The sequence below is a fragment of the Mytilus californianus genome, unplaced genomic scaffold (genome assembly GCF_021869535.1).
Source record: "Mytilus californianus isolate M0D057914Y unplaced genomic scaffold, xbMytCali1.0.p SCAF_13, whole genome shotgun sequence".
In the NCBI taxonomy this organism is placed as follows: domain Eukaryota; kingdom Metazoa; phylum Mollusca; class Bivalvia; order Mytilida; family Mytilidae; genus Mytilus; species Mytilus californianus.
In genome coordinates, this window is record NW_026262615.1 from 2,322,004 (window position 1) to 2,337,859 (window position 15,856).

The 15,856-nt window shown below is 32.6% G+C and overlaps 1 protein-coding gene across 5 annotated transcripts in view; it reads right to left on the reverse strand.

The window, feature by feature from the left end:
• Positions 1-15,856, reverse strand: part of LOC127722989 (kinesin-like protein KIF13B) — a 190,781-nt gene that overhangs the window by 121,920 nt on the left and 53,005 nt on the right. For all 5 annotated transcript variants that reach the window (XM_052229394.1, XM_052229396.1, XM_052229395.1 and 2 more), the window contains one exon: positions 712-763. In XM_052229394.1, the coding sequence (XP_052085354.1) occupies positions 712-763 (52 nt within the window). The remainder of the gene's footprint in view (positions 1-711; positions 764-15,856) is intronic.

Here is a 15,856-nt window from a genome sequence, read left to right on the forward strand (position 1 = left end):
CCAGTATAACATAATTAAGGGTCTGGATGGAGGGTCCTTCATTCCTTATTTCTTTATTTTTTAGACTATTCTTTATTCATTCTGACCTTTATTCTCTATTCTTCATTTTTCAGCACTCCTTTATTCTCTATTCTTGATCTATTTTAACCCTTATTCTGCACTTTTTGACTATTATTCTCTAATCTGTAAACCAGACCCTCATAATTCACAATGTTCAGCATTGCTTTAAAATTTTCATTTCACATGTACTTCATATACAGTAAAACCTGTCAAAACTGAACTCAGTGTAAACTGTGTTATTTCCAACTTACACAACAGTGAATATTCATTGGTGAGGACTTCCATAAATGTGTAAGCGCTCAAGATGTCCTCATTAAAAAATAAAAATAGTGCCAAGTAAAATTGAGAATGGAAATGAAGAATGTGTCAAAGAGACAACAACCCGACCATAGAGCAGTACCAAGTGTACCTTTTAACATGTTATGCCAAACATTATAATCTTTTTTATTCAAAGGAGTAAGCCCTATACATCCAATTTGAATCCGCCACTAAGAGGTATTACCTAAAATACAAATAAACTGCTAATTTCTACGTCATATGGTCTCTGGTGGAAAACTGTCTCATTGGCAATCATACTATTTCTATGAGGCTTTAAACTACTGAAATCCCAGATGCAGATCCTTTTAAAATAACCTGTTTCTCAAGTCTTACCTTTGGGGCTTTCCTTCCCCCTCCTGCTCTGTCCCCTCCACCATCATGAGGGCTGAAATTAGAAAACAGAATGTTTAGGAATAGAATTATTCTATATTTCTATACTTTGTTAACATACTTTCCATTATCTTGATTTAAAAAGTAATCGACCTCAAAAATGAGTATTCTCTAAAAGCTGGAACTAATTTTTGGTTTCAGTGCCAAAGTTTCTACAGACTTGGTCAAGAAACTGTCCAAGAAGAAAATAAGTATTAAACTAAAGGTAACCATTAGACAATGCAAATATTCTGAACTAATGATCTTCAGTTTTTTATCTTCAAGGATTTGTTGGGTTGATGTCTCTGACACTAGAAAATGATTTCATAATACTTGTGTTGGGGGAAGGTCTATTAATGTTTTAAGTTAAAGATAGTCCTAATGACTACTCACATTTGACAAAGCATGTAACCTCATTCATTATGAAAATCTCTTTTTACAATATATCACAAGTACCAATGTTTTCCAATATAAAACAAGCATTCTGAGAGTATTGCATGGTAATACATAGTCCCCTACCGGGTAAAAATTCATTATACTGGAACAAAAAGCTAACTTGTTCTATAACTTGTCATGGTGTAAACAAAAAGAAAATATCAAGTCAATATCTTCAAGCATGACTAAAAACAGTGTGGAAAACTGATTAAATGAGAGAATTTTTCAAGTCCAAGGACAATAACACAGCACAAAATTATCGGACCGAAACAAAATTTCTTGATCTGTATAACTTGTCATGATAAAACTATATACCAATTATCAATCAATATCTTCAAGCATGATGAAAAAAAGTGTGGAAAACACTTTAACATTAGATATGATTAATAGTTCTCTAAAATTAGATATGATGTAATACAGTGTATATCTATTTTCAAATTATAATCAAATATAATTATTAGTTCCAAATATTTTTTCTTTTATTTGTCACAAACTAATACAGATTTGTAACTTATCTATAAAATGTCAACAATTTTTATCTACACAATGTAATGTAATACATACATTAATAAAAATAGATTATTATCTAATTAAAGGATTTCATTTCATAATTTTTTTTTTATATATATGTAACACTCCCAAACGTGTCCATCCCCCCAAACGTGTCCGATTCCCCCAAACGTGTCTATTTCCCCCAAACGTGTCCATAAAAGTTGATATCGCACAAACGTGTCCGATTTCAAAACCCCCAAACGTGTCCGATAATTGTTATTCTCCAAAACGTGTCCACTGTTTAACGCCAGAACGTCTCACGTCTTTTAGCGCCAATACATGCATGTCCTAAATGAAATCAATAACGTTTACGGCAATTCTGTGATGGGGGAAACAGTTGATGATGAGGTAGTCATTTGTTAGCATAAGTTTGTTCAATGCCGGTTGTTTATGATTATCATAATTGCAAATTTAATCTGTAACATATGAATTAACGTTTGACTGAAATTGCTTATTGTCCAGTTGCAAGTATTTCATGCTCTTTTAGAGCGAACATACAAATAATTCTAGTACAGTTGAATTAAACTATGTAAATTATTTTGTACTAATAAATTCCGATGATGCCTGTAACTGTTATATTAATTCGAATATTGCACGGCGGTCTTTCAGCAGAATTGACTTCCCTTTTTTCAACAGTTCTGATATTTTAAAAGCTCTTCAAATCATAAACTGGTTATCAGGTTTTTTAATAAATTTTAGGTTTCGAGCATCACTAAAGACACACGAACAAGAGACATAACGTCCGGTGCCAAATATTTCATGCATTATTTGAACGACATTATGTTAACAATAAATACTGTAGATACAAATGAAGGTTCTATCATCATACCGGGAGTTTAGGATTTGGCCTATTTTTTTACGGTTATTCGGGATTAACTCTAGTTGGGATTTTAATGTAAAAAATTTAGGCCGAAACTGACGCCCCCACTTTTACCCAGGTTATACTGCCAGTTTAAAAAAGATCTAAAGTAATTCATTTCTATTTTTTAATGAAATAGTAAAATGATTATACGTTAATGAAAAAGCAATAACCAAATAAACTACGTATTTATAATATGGACATTTTTTTATGACTTCAGTAAGAAACTACTTCAATCTCCGTTATGTAATAGAGGCCGTTTTAAAAAGTTGCTGAAATTTTAAAAAAAATGTTGCCTTCCAAAATACAACTGTTGGCACTATGAAAGAGTGATTTGCTACAAAGGTTTTAATGCGCTGAGTAAGTGACATTCTCCCTACACGAGGTATCCGATTTAATATCTACAATTTAACTGTGCATGGCTGCTTACATTTACATCCAACATAGCCGAACGGACGCCTCACTTTTACCCAGGTTATACTGCCGGTTTAAAAAAGACCTAAAGTAATTTATTTCTAGTTTTTAATGAAATAGTAAAATGAGTATCTTTAATGAAAAAGCAATAACCAAATACGTATTTATAATATGGACACGAATGATAGTTCCAGGAAAAGAAAAAGAAATAAGCTTGATATGGACACGTTTGGGGGATTGGGCACGTTTGGGTGTTTAATAAATAAATGGACACGTTTGGGCGTTTATACAAATGACACGCTTTGGCGCCATTTTACAACTAGACATGTTTTGCAGTTCAGTGACGTTATGTGGACACGTTTGGGGGAATCGGACACGTTTGGGGGGAAGGACACGTTTCTGAGTGTTACATATATATATATATATTTATAGCATTCAGAAAATTAGTTCATACAAAATAACAAACAAACCTGCCAAAAAATTCTTCAAATAATTTACCAAAGAATGTCTTTTAAAAAATGAGTTATCTCCCTTTGTACAGAAATATGGTTTAACATAGTACTCTAACATTAGATATGGTCCAGAGTTATGGTCCATAACTCTGGACTAAATCATCAGACCAGAACAAAATTCGAACTTGATCTATAAAAGAGGGACGAAAGATACCAGTCTCACTCGGGACAGTCAAACTCATATCAAGTCAATATCTTCAAGCATGACTAAAAACAGTGTGGAAAACTAATTAAATGAGTGAATTTTTCAAGTCCAAGGACAATAACTCTGCACAAAATTATTGGACCGAAACAAAATTTCGAACTTGATCTGTATAATTTGTCATGGCAAAACTATATACCAAATATCAAATCAATATCTTCAAGAACGAAGAAAAAAGTGTGGAAAACTGATTTGCCGGACTGACGGACGAACAGACAGACGGACAGAGAGCAAACCTTAAGTCCCCTTCGACTTAGTTGGTAGGGGACTAATAAGGAGATGTGGTATGATTTCCAAAGAGACAACCCTCCTTGACCTGAGTGACCTAAGGACAAGGGTGTCTACTGGTCTTAGAACCATTGGGTTGAAAAAGATGTTGTGAATTAAATCACTGAAAGTATAATATAAAATTTGTTGTTGTTTATAAAAAAAAATGTTAAGGCTACAATACAGCTTAGATTGATTTTGTGTTGTTCACTTATCCACAGTGGAGGTAGTCACTTTTGTCTTATACTTTGAAGTGGTTTAGTTCAGATGTTTCTTTCATTTTATCATGACTCTTACAAGTATAAATCTAATGCTATAAACAGTTGAGTGTTTGTACTTAACAATAAAATCGAGAATGGAAATGGGGAATGTGTCAAAGAGACAACAACCCGACCAAAGACAAGAAAACAGCCCAAGGCCACCAATGGATCTTCAACACAGCGAATAATCCTGCACCGCTGGAGGCGGGCTTCAGCTGGCCCCTAAACATAAATGTGTACTAGTTCAATGAAAATGGACGTCACACTAAACTCCAAAACAATAAATACATTAATACTTAGATTTTCTAAAAAAGACCTAAATCCTGATCTGATTTTTGTACATTATTCTTGATTTCAGGTCTATTGACTCATGACTTTCCAATCATGTAGAAAAAGACCTGACTCGATCTTGCTTTAATTAAACAATTAATTCCTTCAAGCCAATCCAATAAATATATTTTTTATCTGACTGACTCGGAGATGTCGTTTAGTACAAAATAGCCTTTCTCTAACTTTTAATCAGCATGATAGAATCCTTTACTAATTCCTTAGATAAATATTTACAAAACATAATATCTAAATGAAAATCAGCAGCGACAATTGTAATGATTATTGACAGTGGTTAATCCTGTCCCTTGTCAGACAGATGAAAACATTGATAGAAAATAATGGTCAATTTTCTAGCAATTAATTTGTCTCTGAAGGCTAGCCATAAAATGATGAAACAGGTTACAATCATTCTACTTTTTTCTAATGATACAACTTTACAATAAAGAGACACGCGACCACAGAGTAGACTAATCAAAAAGCTGGACACTAATTTGAAATGTATTACGTATCTGGTCATTTCATAATGTCCAGACTATATACAATTGTCGTTAGGTTTAAATCAAAGATGTAGATGATGAGTAAAAGAAAATGTGGTGTAACCATCAATCATAAACCAACTACACATATTTGATCTAAAATACTGCCAGAAGGACAACTACCTTACAATCATAAACCAACTACACATATTTGATCTAAAATACTGCCAGAAAGACAACTACCTTACAATCACAAACCAACAACACATATTTGATCTAAAATACTGCCAGAAGGACAACTACCTTACAATCATAAACCAACTACACATATTTGATCTAAAATACTGCCAGAAGGACAACTACCTTACAATCACAAACCAACAACACATATTTGATCTAAAATACTGCCAGAAGGACAACTACCTTACAATCATAAACCAACTACACATATTTGATCTAAAATACTGCCAGAAGGACAACTACCTTACAATCATAAACCAACTACACATATTTGATCTAAAATACTGCCAGAAGGACAACTACCTAACAATCATAAACCAACTACACATATTTGATCTAAAATACTGCCAGAAAGACAACTACCTTACAATCATAAACCAACTACACATATTTGATCTAACATACTGCCAAAAGGACAACTACCTTACAATCACAAACCAACTACACATATTTGATCTAACATACTGCCAGAAGGACAACTACCTTACAATCACAAACCAACTACACATATTTGATCTAACATACTGCCAGAAGGACAACTACCTTACAATCACAAACCAACTACACATATTTGATTTAAAATACTGCCAGAAGGACAACTACCTTACAATCATAAACCAACTACACATATTTGATCTAAAATACTGCCAGAAGGACAACTACCTTACAATCATAAACCAACAACACATATTTGATCTAAAATACTGCCAGAAGGACAACTACCTTACAATCACAAACCAACAACACATATTTGATCTAACATACTGCCAGAAGGACAACTACCTTACAATCACAAACCAACAACACATATTTGATCTAACATACTGCCAGAAGGACAACTACCTTACAATCACAAACCAACTACACATATTTGATCTAAAATACTGCCAGAAGGACAACTACCTTACAATCGTAAACCAACTACACATATTTGATCTAAAATACTGCCAGACAGACAACTACCTTACAATCATAAACCAACAACACATATTTGATCTAACATACTGCCAGAAGGACAACTACCTTACAATCACAAACCAACAACACATATTTGATCTAACATACTGCCAGAAGGACAACTACCTTACAATCACAAACCAACAACACATATTTGATCTAAAATACTGCCAGAAGGACAACTACCTTACAATCACAAACCAACTACACATATTTGATCTAAAATACTGCCAGAAGGACAACTACCTTACAATCGTAAACCAACTACACATATTTGATCTAAAATACTGCCAGACAGACAACTACCTTACAATCATAAACCAACAACACATATTTGATCTAAAATACTGCCAGAAAGACAACTACCTTACAATCATAAACCAACTACACATATTTGATCTAAAATACTGCCAAAAGGACAACTACCTAACAATCATAAACCAACTACACATATTTGATCTAAAATACTGCCAGAAAGACAACTACCTTACAATCATAAACCAACTACACATATTTGATCTAACATACTGCCAAAAGGACAACTACCTTACAATCACAAACCAACTACACATATTTGATCTAACATACTGCCAGAAGGACAACTACCTTACAATCACAAACCAACTACACATATTTGATCTAACATACTGCCAGAAGGACAACTACCTTACAATCACAAACCAACTACACATATTTGATTTAAAATACTGCCAGAAGGACAACTACCTTACAATCATAAACCAACTACACATATTTGATCTAAAATACTGCCAGAAGGACAACTACCTTACAATCATAAACCAACAACACATATTTGATCTAAAATACTGCCAGAAGGACAACTACCTTACAATCACAAACCAACAACACATATTTGATCTAACATACTGCCAGAAGGACAACTACCTTACAATCACAAACCAACAACACATATTTGATCTAACATACTGCCAGAAGGACAACTACCTTACAATCACAAACCAACTACACATATTTGATCTAAAATACTGCCAGAAGGACAACTACCTTACAATCGTAAACCAACTACACATATTTGATCTAAAATACTGCCAGACAGACAACTACCTTACAATCATAAACCAACAACACATATTTGATCTAACATACTGCCAGAAGGACAACTACCTTACAATCACAAACCAACAACACATATTTGATCTAACATACTGCCAGAAGGACAACTACCTTACAATCACAAACCAACAACACATATTTGATCTAAAATACTGCCAGAAGGACAACTACCTTACAATCACAAACCAACTACACATATTTGATCTAAAATACTGCCAGAAAGACAACTACCTTACAATCATAAACCAACAACACATATTTGATCTAAAATACTGCCAGAAGGACAACTACCTTACAATCATAAACCAACAACACATATTTGATCTAAAATACTGCCAGAAGGACAACTACCTTACAATCATAAACCAACTACACATATTTGATCTAACATACTGCCAGAAGGACAACTACCTTACAATCGTAAACCAACTACACATATTTGATCTAAAATACTGCCAGACAGACAACTACCTTACAATCATAAACCAACAACACATATTTGATCTAAAATACTGCCAGACAGACAACTACCTTACAATCATAAACCAACAACACATATTTGATCTAAAATACTGCCAGCAGGACAACTACCTTACAATCATTCCTTACACTAAATATAGATGACCTATTGCTCATAATATCTGAGAAATGGACCAAACCACAAACATCAAATGTTGAACATTGAACCATACAAATGAGGTCAAGGTCAGAAAATTTATAGTGAATAAATTAAATAGAGACTATATATGATCTGCCATTAACACCAAACTCTTAAACTAATAAAAGAAGAGGACATGAATACCCCTGCTCAAGCTTCAAACAAACGAAAATGGGACGGACGGAAAAAAGGACGGACTGAAAGACGGACGGTCAAGGGTAACACTTAATGCCCCGTCACCTACAGCAGGGACATAATAAAAACAAACAATCAATATGTGACATAAGATAAATGAAGACTATGACAGGAACATTTTTTTTGGGGAGATACCTAATATTCATAGATATTTTGTTTTGTTTACCTAATGGTTCCCAGATATAATCTCCATGTTTATTACCATAGTAATACAACTTTGGAATTTCATCAGTATAAATATAGTTTAGGAAAGGGGTAGTACTTAATTTTAGTATAAGTTTAAACTCATAGAAGTTTGAGCCATAAAAATGTTGAAAATATGTTGCACAGCCCTATGCTTTGACATTTGCAAAAAATAGTAGTGCATAATTATTGTGAACTGTCTATTCCAAGACAACTTTTTTTTCGAAACTTCATCGTAAAAGTGGCACAGTTTTAGCCATTAAAGGAGTTCCTATTGGAAATTGCACTGTCTATATTTACAGAATTGCAACCTGTTAACTGACTGAAATCATAAGCCTCCTTATAATGTTCTCTAGAGTTTTACTGATGTAAAAAATTTATGATCAGAATTGAATATATTTCATTAATTGGTAAAAACTGCTTTACTTGGATCATCTGACAGTATAACAAGGTCAATCTGATGCATTTCCCCATGGACTTTGTTGCATCACTCTGCTTCAACACTTAACTACAGCTAAGGATTCCAATTTCAATCAATTTAAGTAATATCTAAATGTGATTAGAAAATTATGTAATTTGAAATGCAATCAATTTAATCTTTTATTAATTCAAAAGATGTGACTTGGCTTTAAGACTAGTACCCTGTTAAGATCTTGCAATACTAGTTCCCTGTCTACTGATTGAAATCATAATTACTATCTGAATCATTCATAGTCTACAGCCATCATAAATCTTGTCAAAGAAGATGAGATAGCAAAATGACATAATTAAGTGTCACATGACAAGATTACCCAGACTACATTGCTACTTTTATTTGATAACAACGGCTGTTTATAAAAAAAATGACATAGTTTTTTTGTTTTTTATTAACTATTTACATGATTTAATCCACCAAATTGTATAGATAATTGGTAAATAGATGTAATATAAAATGATTTCATCCTAAAACATCCATTAAAAGTCCATTTACATCAACTGAAATTCGCCTACAGGTCTCTTTCATAACATTGTTGCTTCAAATTAATGAAAACAATAGGCACAGACCAAATACAATAACAAACTTAATATCTATAAACTTTCTAATGGTTATAATTAAACTGAATAATGCTTTAAATAATCCCATACTCATTTACATATATGTTCCGGACCTGAGTATTTGGACCATATGAGTCATTCTCGATTAGATATTAACGAGCCTGACCATACTAGTATTTACACCATATACTGTGGATTCATTATTATTCGTTGGATACCAATTTTCGTGGATTTTGTGGGTACAGGTGAACCACGAAATTAAATGTTCAACGAATGACAAATTTCCTATAGGCTTGTATGCAAACTTCGGCAAAACCACGAAACTAAATATCCACGAACATGTAAGTTTTCCTTAATCCACGAAAATTGGTACCCACGAAAATAAGTGAATCCACAGTAGATATTTTTCGAATAAATTCTCTACCCTAATTTCCTTTACAGAAACACACAGCTTGTTCACTGAACCAAAATTGGCACAAGTTACTTACTGAAATCCTTTTTCTTTGACATATTGCCTAAATCTTAATGTATCTTTTATCTTGCTTTCGCTATAGACAATTAAAAGTGCTTTTATCCTGTTGACTTTTTCGTTGGTAAATGAAAGCACCGGCTTTTGGCGAATGACTTTTTTATTCTTTCCTGCTTTTTAGATTAATTTTTCTAATTCTTCTAATATCTACCTATTTTCACTTAATTGATGTGTTAACTTTACCAAAATGTCCATCAAATCTTAAGTGATGCTTATTTTGGTGTTAATAAGAAGTTTTTTCTATCCTTTTTCAAAACTTCTGACCTAGTTTTGACTATACAAGACATATTTTACCCAAGTGGACACTAAATATCTGAATTATTTTTTTTTATATCATTCCCTTTTTTAGTCTAATCCATCTCAGGTTACAGAATTTTCACCATAAATCAGATCATTTGGAACCTCTCTTGAGACACCCTTATCTTGGTAGTCAGTCATGATTTATCATGTTTCTCTCTATCAATCCAGGACACTAAATAATTACACTTTTCACATTATCAGTTTATTAAATATTGATTTTACTGCCTCAGACAATAGATTGTTCGCTATAACTTCCGTTCTTTGGAGTCCACTACTTCCATCTTCAGTATTACTCCACACAGAATCATTCTTCATAAATAAGCCAATGGTCAGTAGAAGGGTCATTAGACAATTTGCCATTTAATCACATCAGTTTTTGGTTATGGATGTATGGATATAATAATTTGTCTTTCCAACAAATATTCCATCATTAATTCTGATAACCATTTATCTTGGTGTCGTCCATGGGGAGCAGTTATCTCTGCTTTCATTATGCAGGAATTGTTTTTGTTGGAAATGAAACCTCATTTTTTTTATTTTTCTCAAAAGAATGTATTCAGTATCTGTGTGAATGGGAAACAAATGAAGTAATTATCTTGATTATAGCCTTATACATTTTTCAACACTTAATTATATTGCCTTGTACTATTGTCATTGATCATCATAACTCAGCAGGTACTTGTTTAAGTCTATTCTTTTCTTTACTTGTATTATTTCTGATATAATTCCAGCAGATGATACGGTCTGGTGTAATTTTAAAGCTTGAGTAAAAATATAGGTACCATAAAGCCTTTATTGGTCACCTGGAAATTAAATCCCTTAACTGCTAAAGAGAAGATAATGTCTGACAAATTTAGATTCAAATGGTTTTATTTTGATCAATTCTGGAAAGTTTTTAAACATTTCGCCTTGTGGAGAAGATTTTTAAAACAATTTATATAAATATCAATCAGAACCAACAATCTATTTTATAAAACCACAACTAAATGACAGTTGTTACTGAGAGAACCTATCGAACATAATTCCCACCAGGTTTGGTTTGATAAGGAATAATGTGTTTAAGAATTGAATGCTTCTTTTTGTAAATCTACTGGGGTGTAAAAGCGTTGACCGAAGTACATTTTGGTGAAGCTCTTCATTCTAAAAATGTGCGCACGGTCAATGCTTTTACCTTATAAAATTACTAAAAGAAGCATTCCATACTTCTAATTACATATTTTTTGTTAGGATCATGAAAACACGATTTCTATCAAGTTTTTTTTAAATTTACCTGTGAACTTTATTGTGGAAGCTGTGACGTGTCATCATGAATGTTACATTTCATTTTGAAATAAAGGTTAATTTCAGAATGACGTGAGATTGCTGTTAGCCAATCAAAAAGCCTTTTCAAAGATTTGCAGAAAGTTGTCTTCTTTATATGTCAATTGTCATCAGACATGAGAACAAATTTAAGTTTTCTCTAGAGATGTATGTGATAATATTTCTCAAACAGGATCGAGAAGCATGAAAATTAGAGATTAGTTCTGAATAACCAAATGTTTATATTTGTCTGATATATTTTCTTGCCAAATAAATTCAAAACAATACAATCAGCATGTTTCATTGAATCATAAGAGAAACAGATTCTACCATTAATAATTACCCCCTTTGACTTCAGTATTTTTCTATCTATTCAAACAGCATTTCAGTCACGTCCAAATAAGAATTTACCCAGTTTTTTAAGTAAGTAATAGTCAAATATCACGAAAATATAAAATTCTAGACAGACCTCTACATCTGCCATTATAAAAAACAATCACTAAACACGCCAAGCCTTAAATGTCTGTTTTTCTGTTCACCTCAGCAACCAATGTCACATTCAATTACAACAATTTAAAAAAGTAACCTGACTACATTGTAATAAAAGAAAATTCAATTGTTCTATTGTTTTTGCCCAGCAGGAGATTTCCGTGACAACCATGACAAAGTAATTAGATTGAACTTTGTATCAACTCTCAGAGAAATGTTTGCAACAGAGTCATCCTTCTTAAATCATATAATTTTTAAATGTAATAAGAATCTGTTTAAGAATATAAAATTTTAGATATAAGTCAATAAGGCAGTAAACCATCAACACAAAAACAATATTTCGACATCTTCAAGGTCAACATATGGTTCTCTTCTCAATAAATGAGAATAGATTACACAGAGTGACCAGACTCTCAGCTGGTTCCATGATATATCAGGTAGGGTGAAAAGTTTAAAATAAATTCAAATGATCTGCTAGCAAACTGGATCTTTTAATGTAAAAAAATAAGAATGTGTCCATAATACACGGATGCCCCACTCCCACTATCATATTCTATGTTCAGTGGACCATGAAATTGGGTCAAAACTCTAATTTGGCATTAAAATTAGAAAGATCATATCATAGGGAACATGTGTACTAAGTTTCAAGTTAATTGGACTTCAACTTCATCAAAAACTACCTTGGCCAAAAATTTTAACCTAAAGCGGGACAGAGGAACTGACGAACAGATGCACAGACCGAAAAACATAATGCTCTTAGGTGGGGCATCAAAATTAAAATATCATTGAAGTCAATCGTAGACAGGTAGTATAAATATATTTATTATACTTCACGTAAAAATGCAATATTTTGATTGGCTTATACGAGGGTGTTAATTTACTCTATTCTATGGTAAATACTCTATTACCCTTCACAGAGACGCTTGATCAAGTGTGCGCTTTATTAAATACGGATGGTTGTTATGTACAAGACGTCATAGTTTATTACTTTGAATTTGAAATTTAATTGACAGTTATAACAGAACATTCAGTATAATAAATTAAATAACATATATCTGAGAGGGTGATAGAGCAGATTGTTACCCCTCGAAAAGACATTGTCAACCTTGGCTTCGCCTCAGTTGACAATGTTTTCTCGGGGTAACAATCTGCTCTATCACCCTCTCAGCTATGTGTTATTTATATAATGGCATGATTAGACTATTTTTTTAACCTCCCTTTTTCCTATAATATTTGATCATGTGTAATTCAATAAACAGCTGCGCCATGAGCGCATGATACGCCTGTCACATTTTCAAAGAATAAAGTTCAATCACTTCTCATTGTCATATCAGAAATTAATGAAAATCGAAAGGGAGCTTTTGTCAATAGATTTAAACAATTCACCAAAGATTCATGAAACTGCTGAAAGCATTTTTGAGTTATTGTCCGAAAACTGGAAAATCCCCCCTTTATTAATGAATAAAACACCATAACTCAATCAGAAACGTAAAATCTAAAATTTATAAAATTCGAAAGGGAGCTTACATCAATAGATATTAACAATTCACCAAAGTTTTATGAGAACTGTTTAACGCATTTTGGAGTTATTGTCCGAAAACTGTAAACTGCCCCTTTTTTTAAAACCCCATAAATCTAAAATATATGAAAATGGAAAGGGAGCTCATGTCAATAGATATAAAGTTATAAACAATTCACCAAAATTTCTTGCAAATTGGTGAAAGTATTTTGGAGTTATTGTCGGAAAACTGGAAAATTCCGCTTTTTTTTAATGAATAACACCTCATAACTCGGAAACGTAAAATCTGAAATTTATAAAAAAACAAAAGGAAGCTCACGTCAATAGATATAAACAATTCACCAAAGTTCTATGCAAATTCGTTCAAGCGTTTTTGAGTTAATGTCCGACATGTTGACGACGGATCGACGGACAGACAGATGGACAGACTGACAACAGTATACCATAATACGTCCCGTAAACGGGTGTATAAAAAGAGATCAGTATCAGGCCCATGTTTTTGAGTAGGATTTAATTTGGGGTCAATACACTGGACTTTCATTGTCAAACTTCAATCTGAATCTCTCAACTTTGACAGTAGTTTCGGTTTCCAAGCGAGAGGGTCATGCAAATCTTCTTAACCCCCCCTGGCTATACGGATATGAGTATCATATTTATTTAACCATTGAAACTAAATTAAAATACTGTGTCTAAAGATTTTCAAAATCCATTGATGTTTTCATAAAATATTGTCCAGAAGCTTTTCAGAATTCCGTAGACTCATTAAAAAGCAGAAACAAAGGAAGTTTTGTTACATTAACAAGTTTTATTGATCTGCCAATTTTATAAAAGTCTGGGATTTTTACGACTTCCATCCATGCAGGTAGTTATTCATGAAAGCAATTAGGAGAGTAAACAACATCTGTACAGAAGAAACTCGGCCTTCCAGGTAAAAAGTCAATTTTTACTATAATCTAAGAATACAATAACAATCCTTATCCTTAATGGCTTCAAGTGTCGACACTTCAAAACTATACATTACAACTTACAATTATGGCGAAAGGCAAATTGTAAAACAATGAACAAAAAGAAAATAACATAAAGGCTATAAATAACAAAAAGGTAATTTAATCTACAAACTGGCTCCTAATGATCTAAACAGGAAACAAGTCAATATATGGTTTCTGGTACCATTCAAGGTTACACAAGGTTATCAGTCTTTATATTCTGTGATTTCTTTGACAGATTATGAAATCTGTTTAAACTTCATTTCACATGCAACAAACCAAACTTTTTTCTTTGAACTCAGTATCAAATACAGACAACTTTTCTAAATGTCAAAGTTGAAACAGACTTCTGATATATTATAGCAATCATGTGGCATTCTTAGATGTAGATACTGGATCAATTAAACTTTAGGCCAAGAAGACTATGTTCTGCTTCCTGCCTTCTTTATCCTACCATAAATTTTCATTTCAACCCATGAAACATTTTAGGGTCAATGTTTTGGTATGGCATAATATTTTAGTCCAGACATCTTCAGTTAAGTGCTGAAAAGTCTACATTATTTGACTATATAGTTTATGTTAAATATTTAAAAATTAAAATAACTTTCCACACCTATACCACCCTTTTTTCTGACAAGCGGAAGCTACGAAACAAATATTTACATTTTTTTGGCCTTTAAGTTTAAGCAAATATCTGGTTATTCTCCCTTCTTACAGAACAGCTGATTGTTTGATATACAGTTAATATCTAGGTACCAGTCTGGTTTAATACTAATGGTATACTGGTATCCTCTTACTACAACTGAAAAGAACCAGTATAGAATTGATCTCGATACCATGCAATCTGGTTTGTTTTAAGACTTATTTTTACTTGCAAATATATATCATATCACTGGAAAGATTTCATGTTTTTTCCAACGCCCCATTTAACAATTTATCAGGATTTCTGTGTGAAACCAAACTAATTTTTTTAGAACATGTCACCAGTGTATGTCTATAGTCATTTTTCTACTGATCTTGATTTCTATGACAAAACCAGACAATAAATGGATTTGAACCATTACATGAAAGAACAGACCACAAGGGATGTCTGGAAACTTTACTTTAGACTGAATACAATATATTCTGTTCTGACGACAAATACTTGAATAAGTGCTGTTTGTCAGATGTATTATTAGTGTTTGTGTTTCTCAGGGAAGCCATCGTTCTCGATTATAAAAGCTCAAACCTCCAGGAAATGGAGATTCAACATGATCTTTAGAAATTGACAACTATTTTAGGGGAGAGTTCTAGTTTTCAAAAGATGTTGATTCTGTA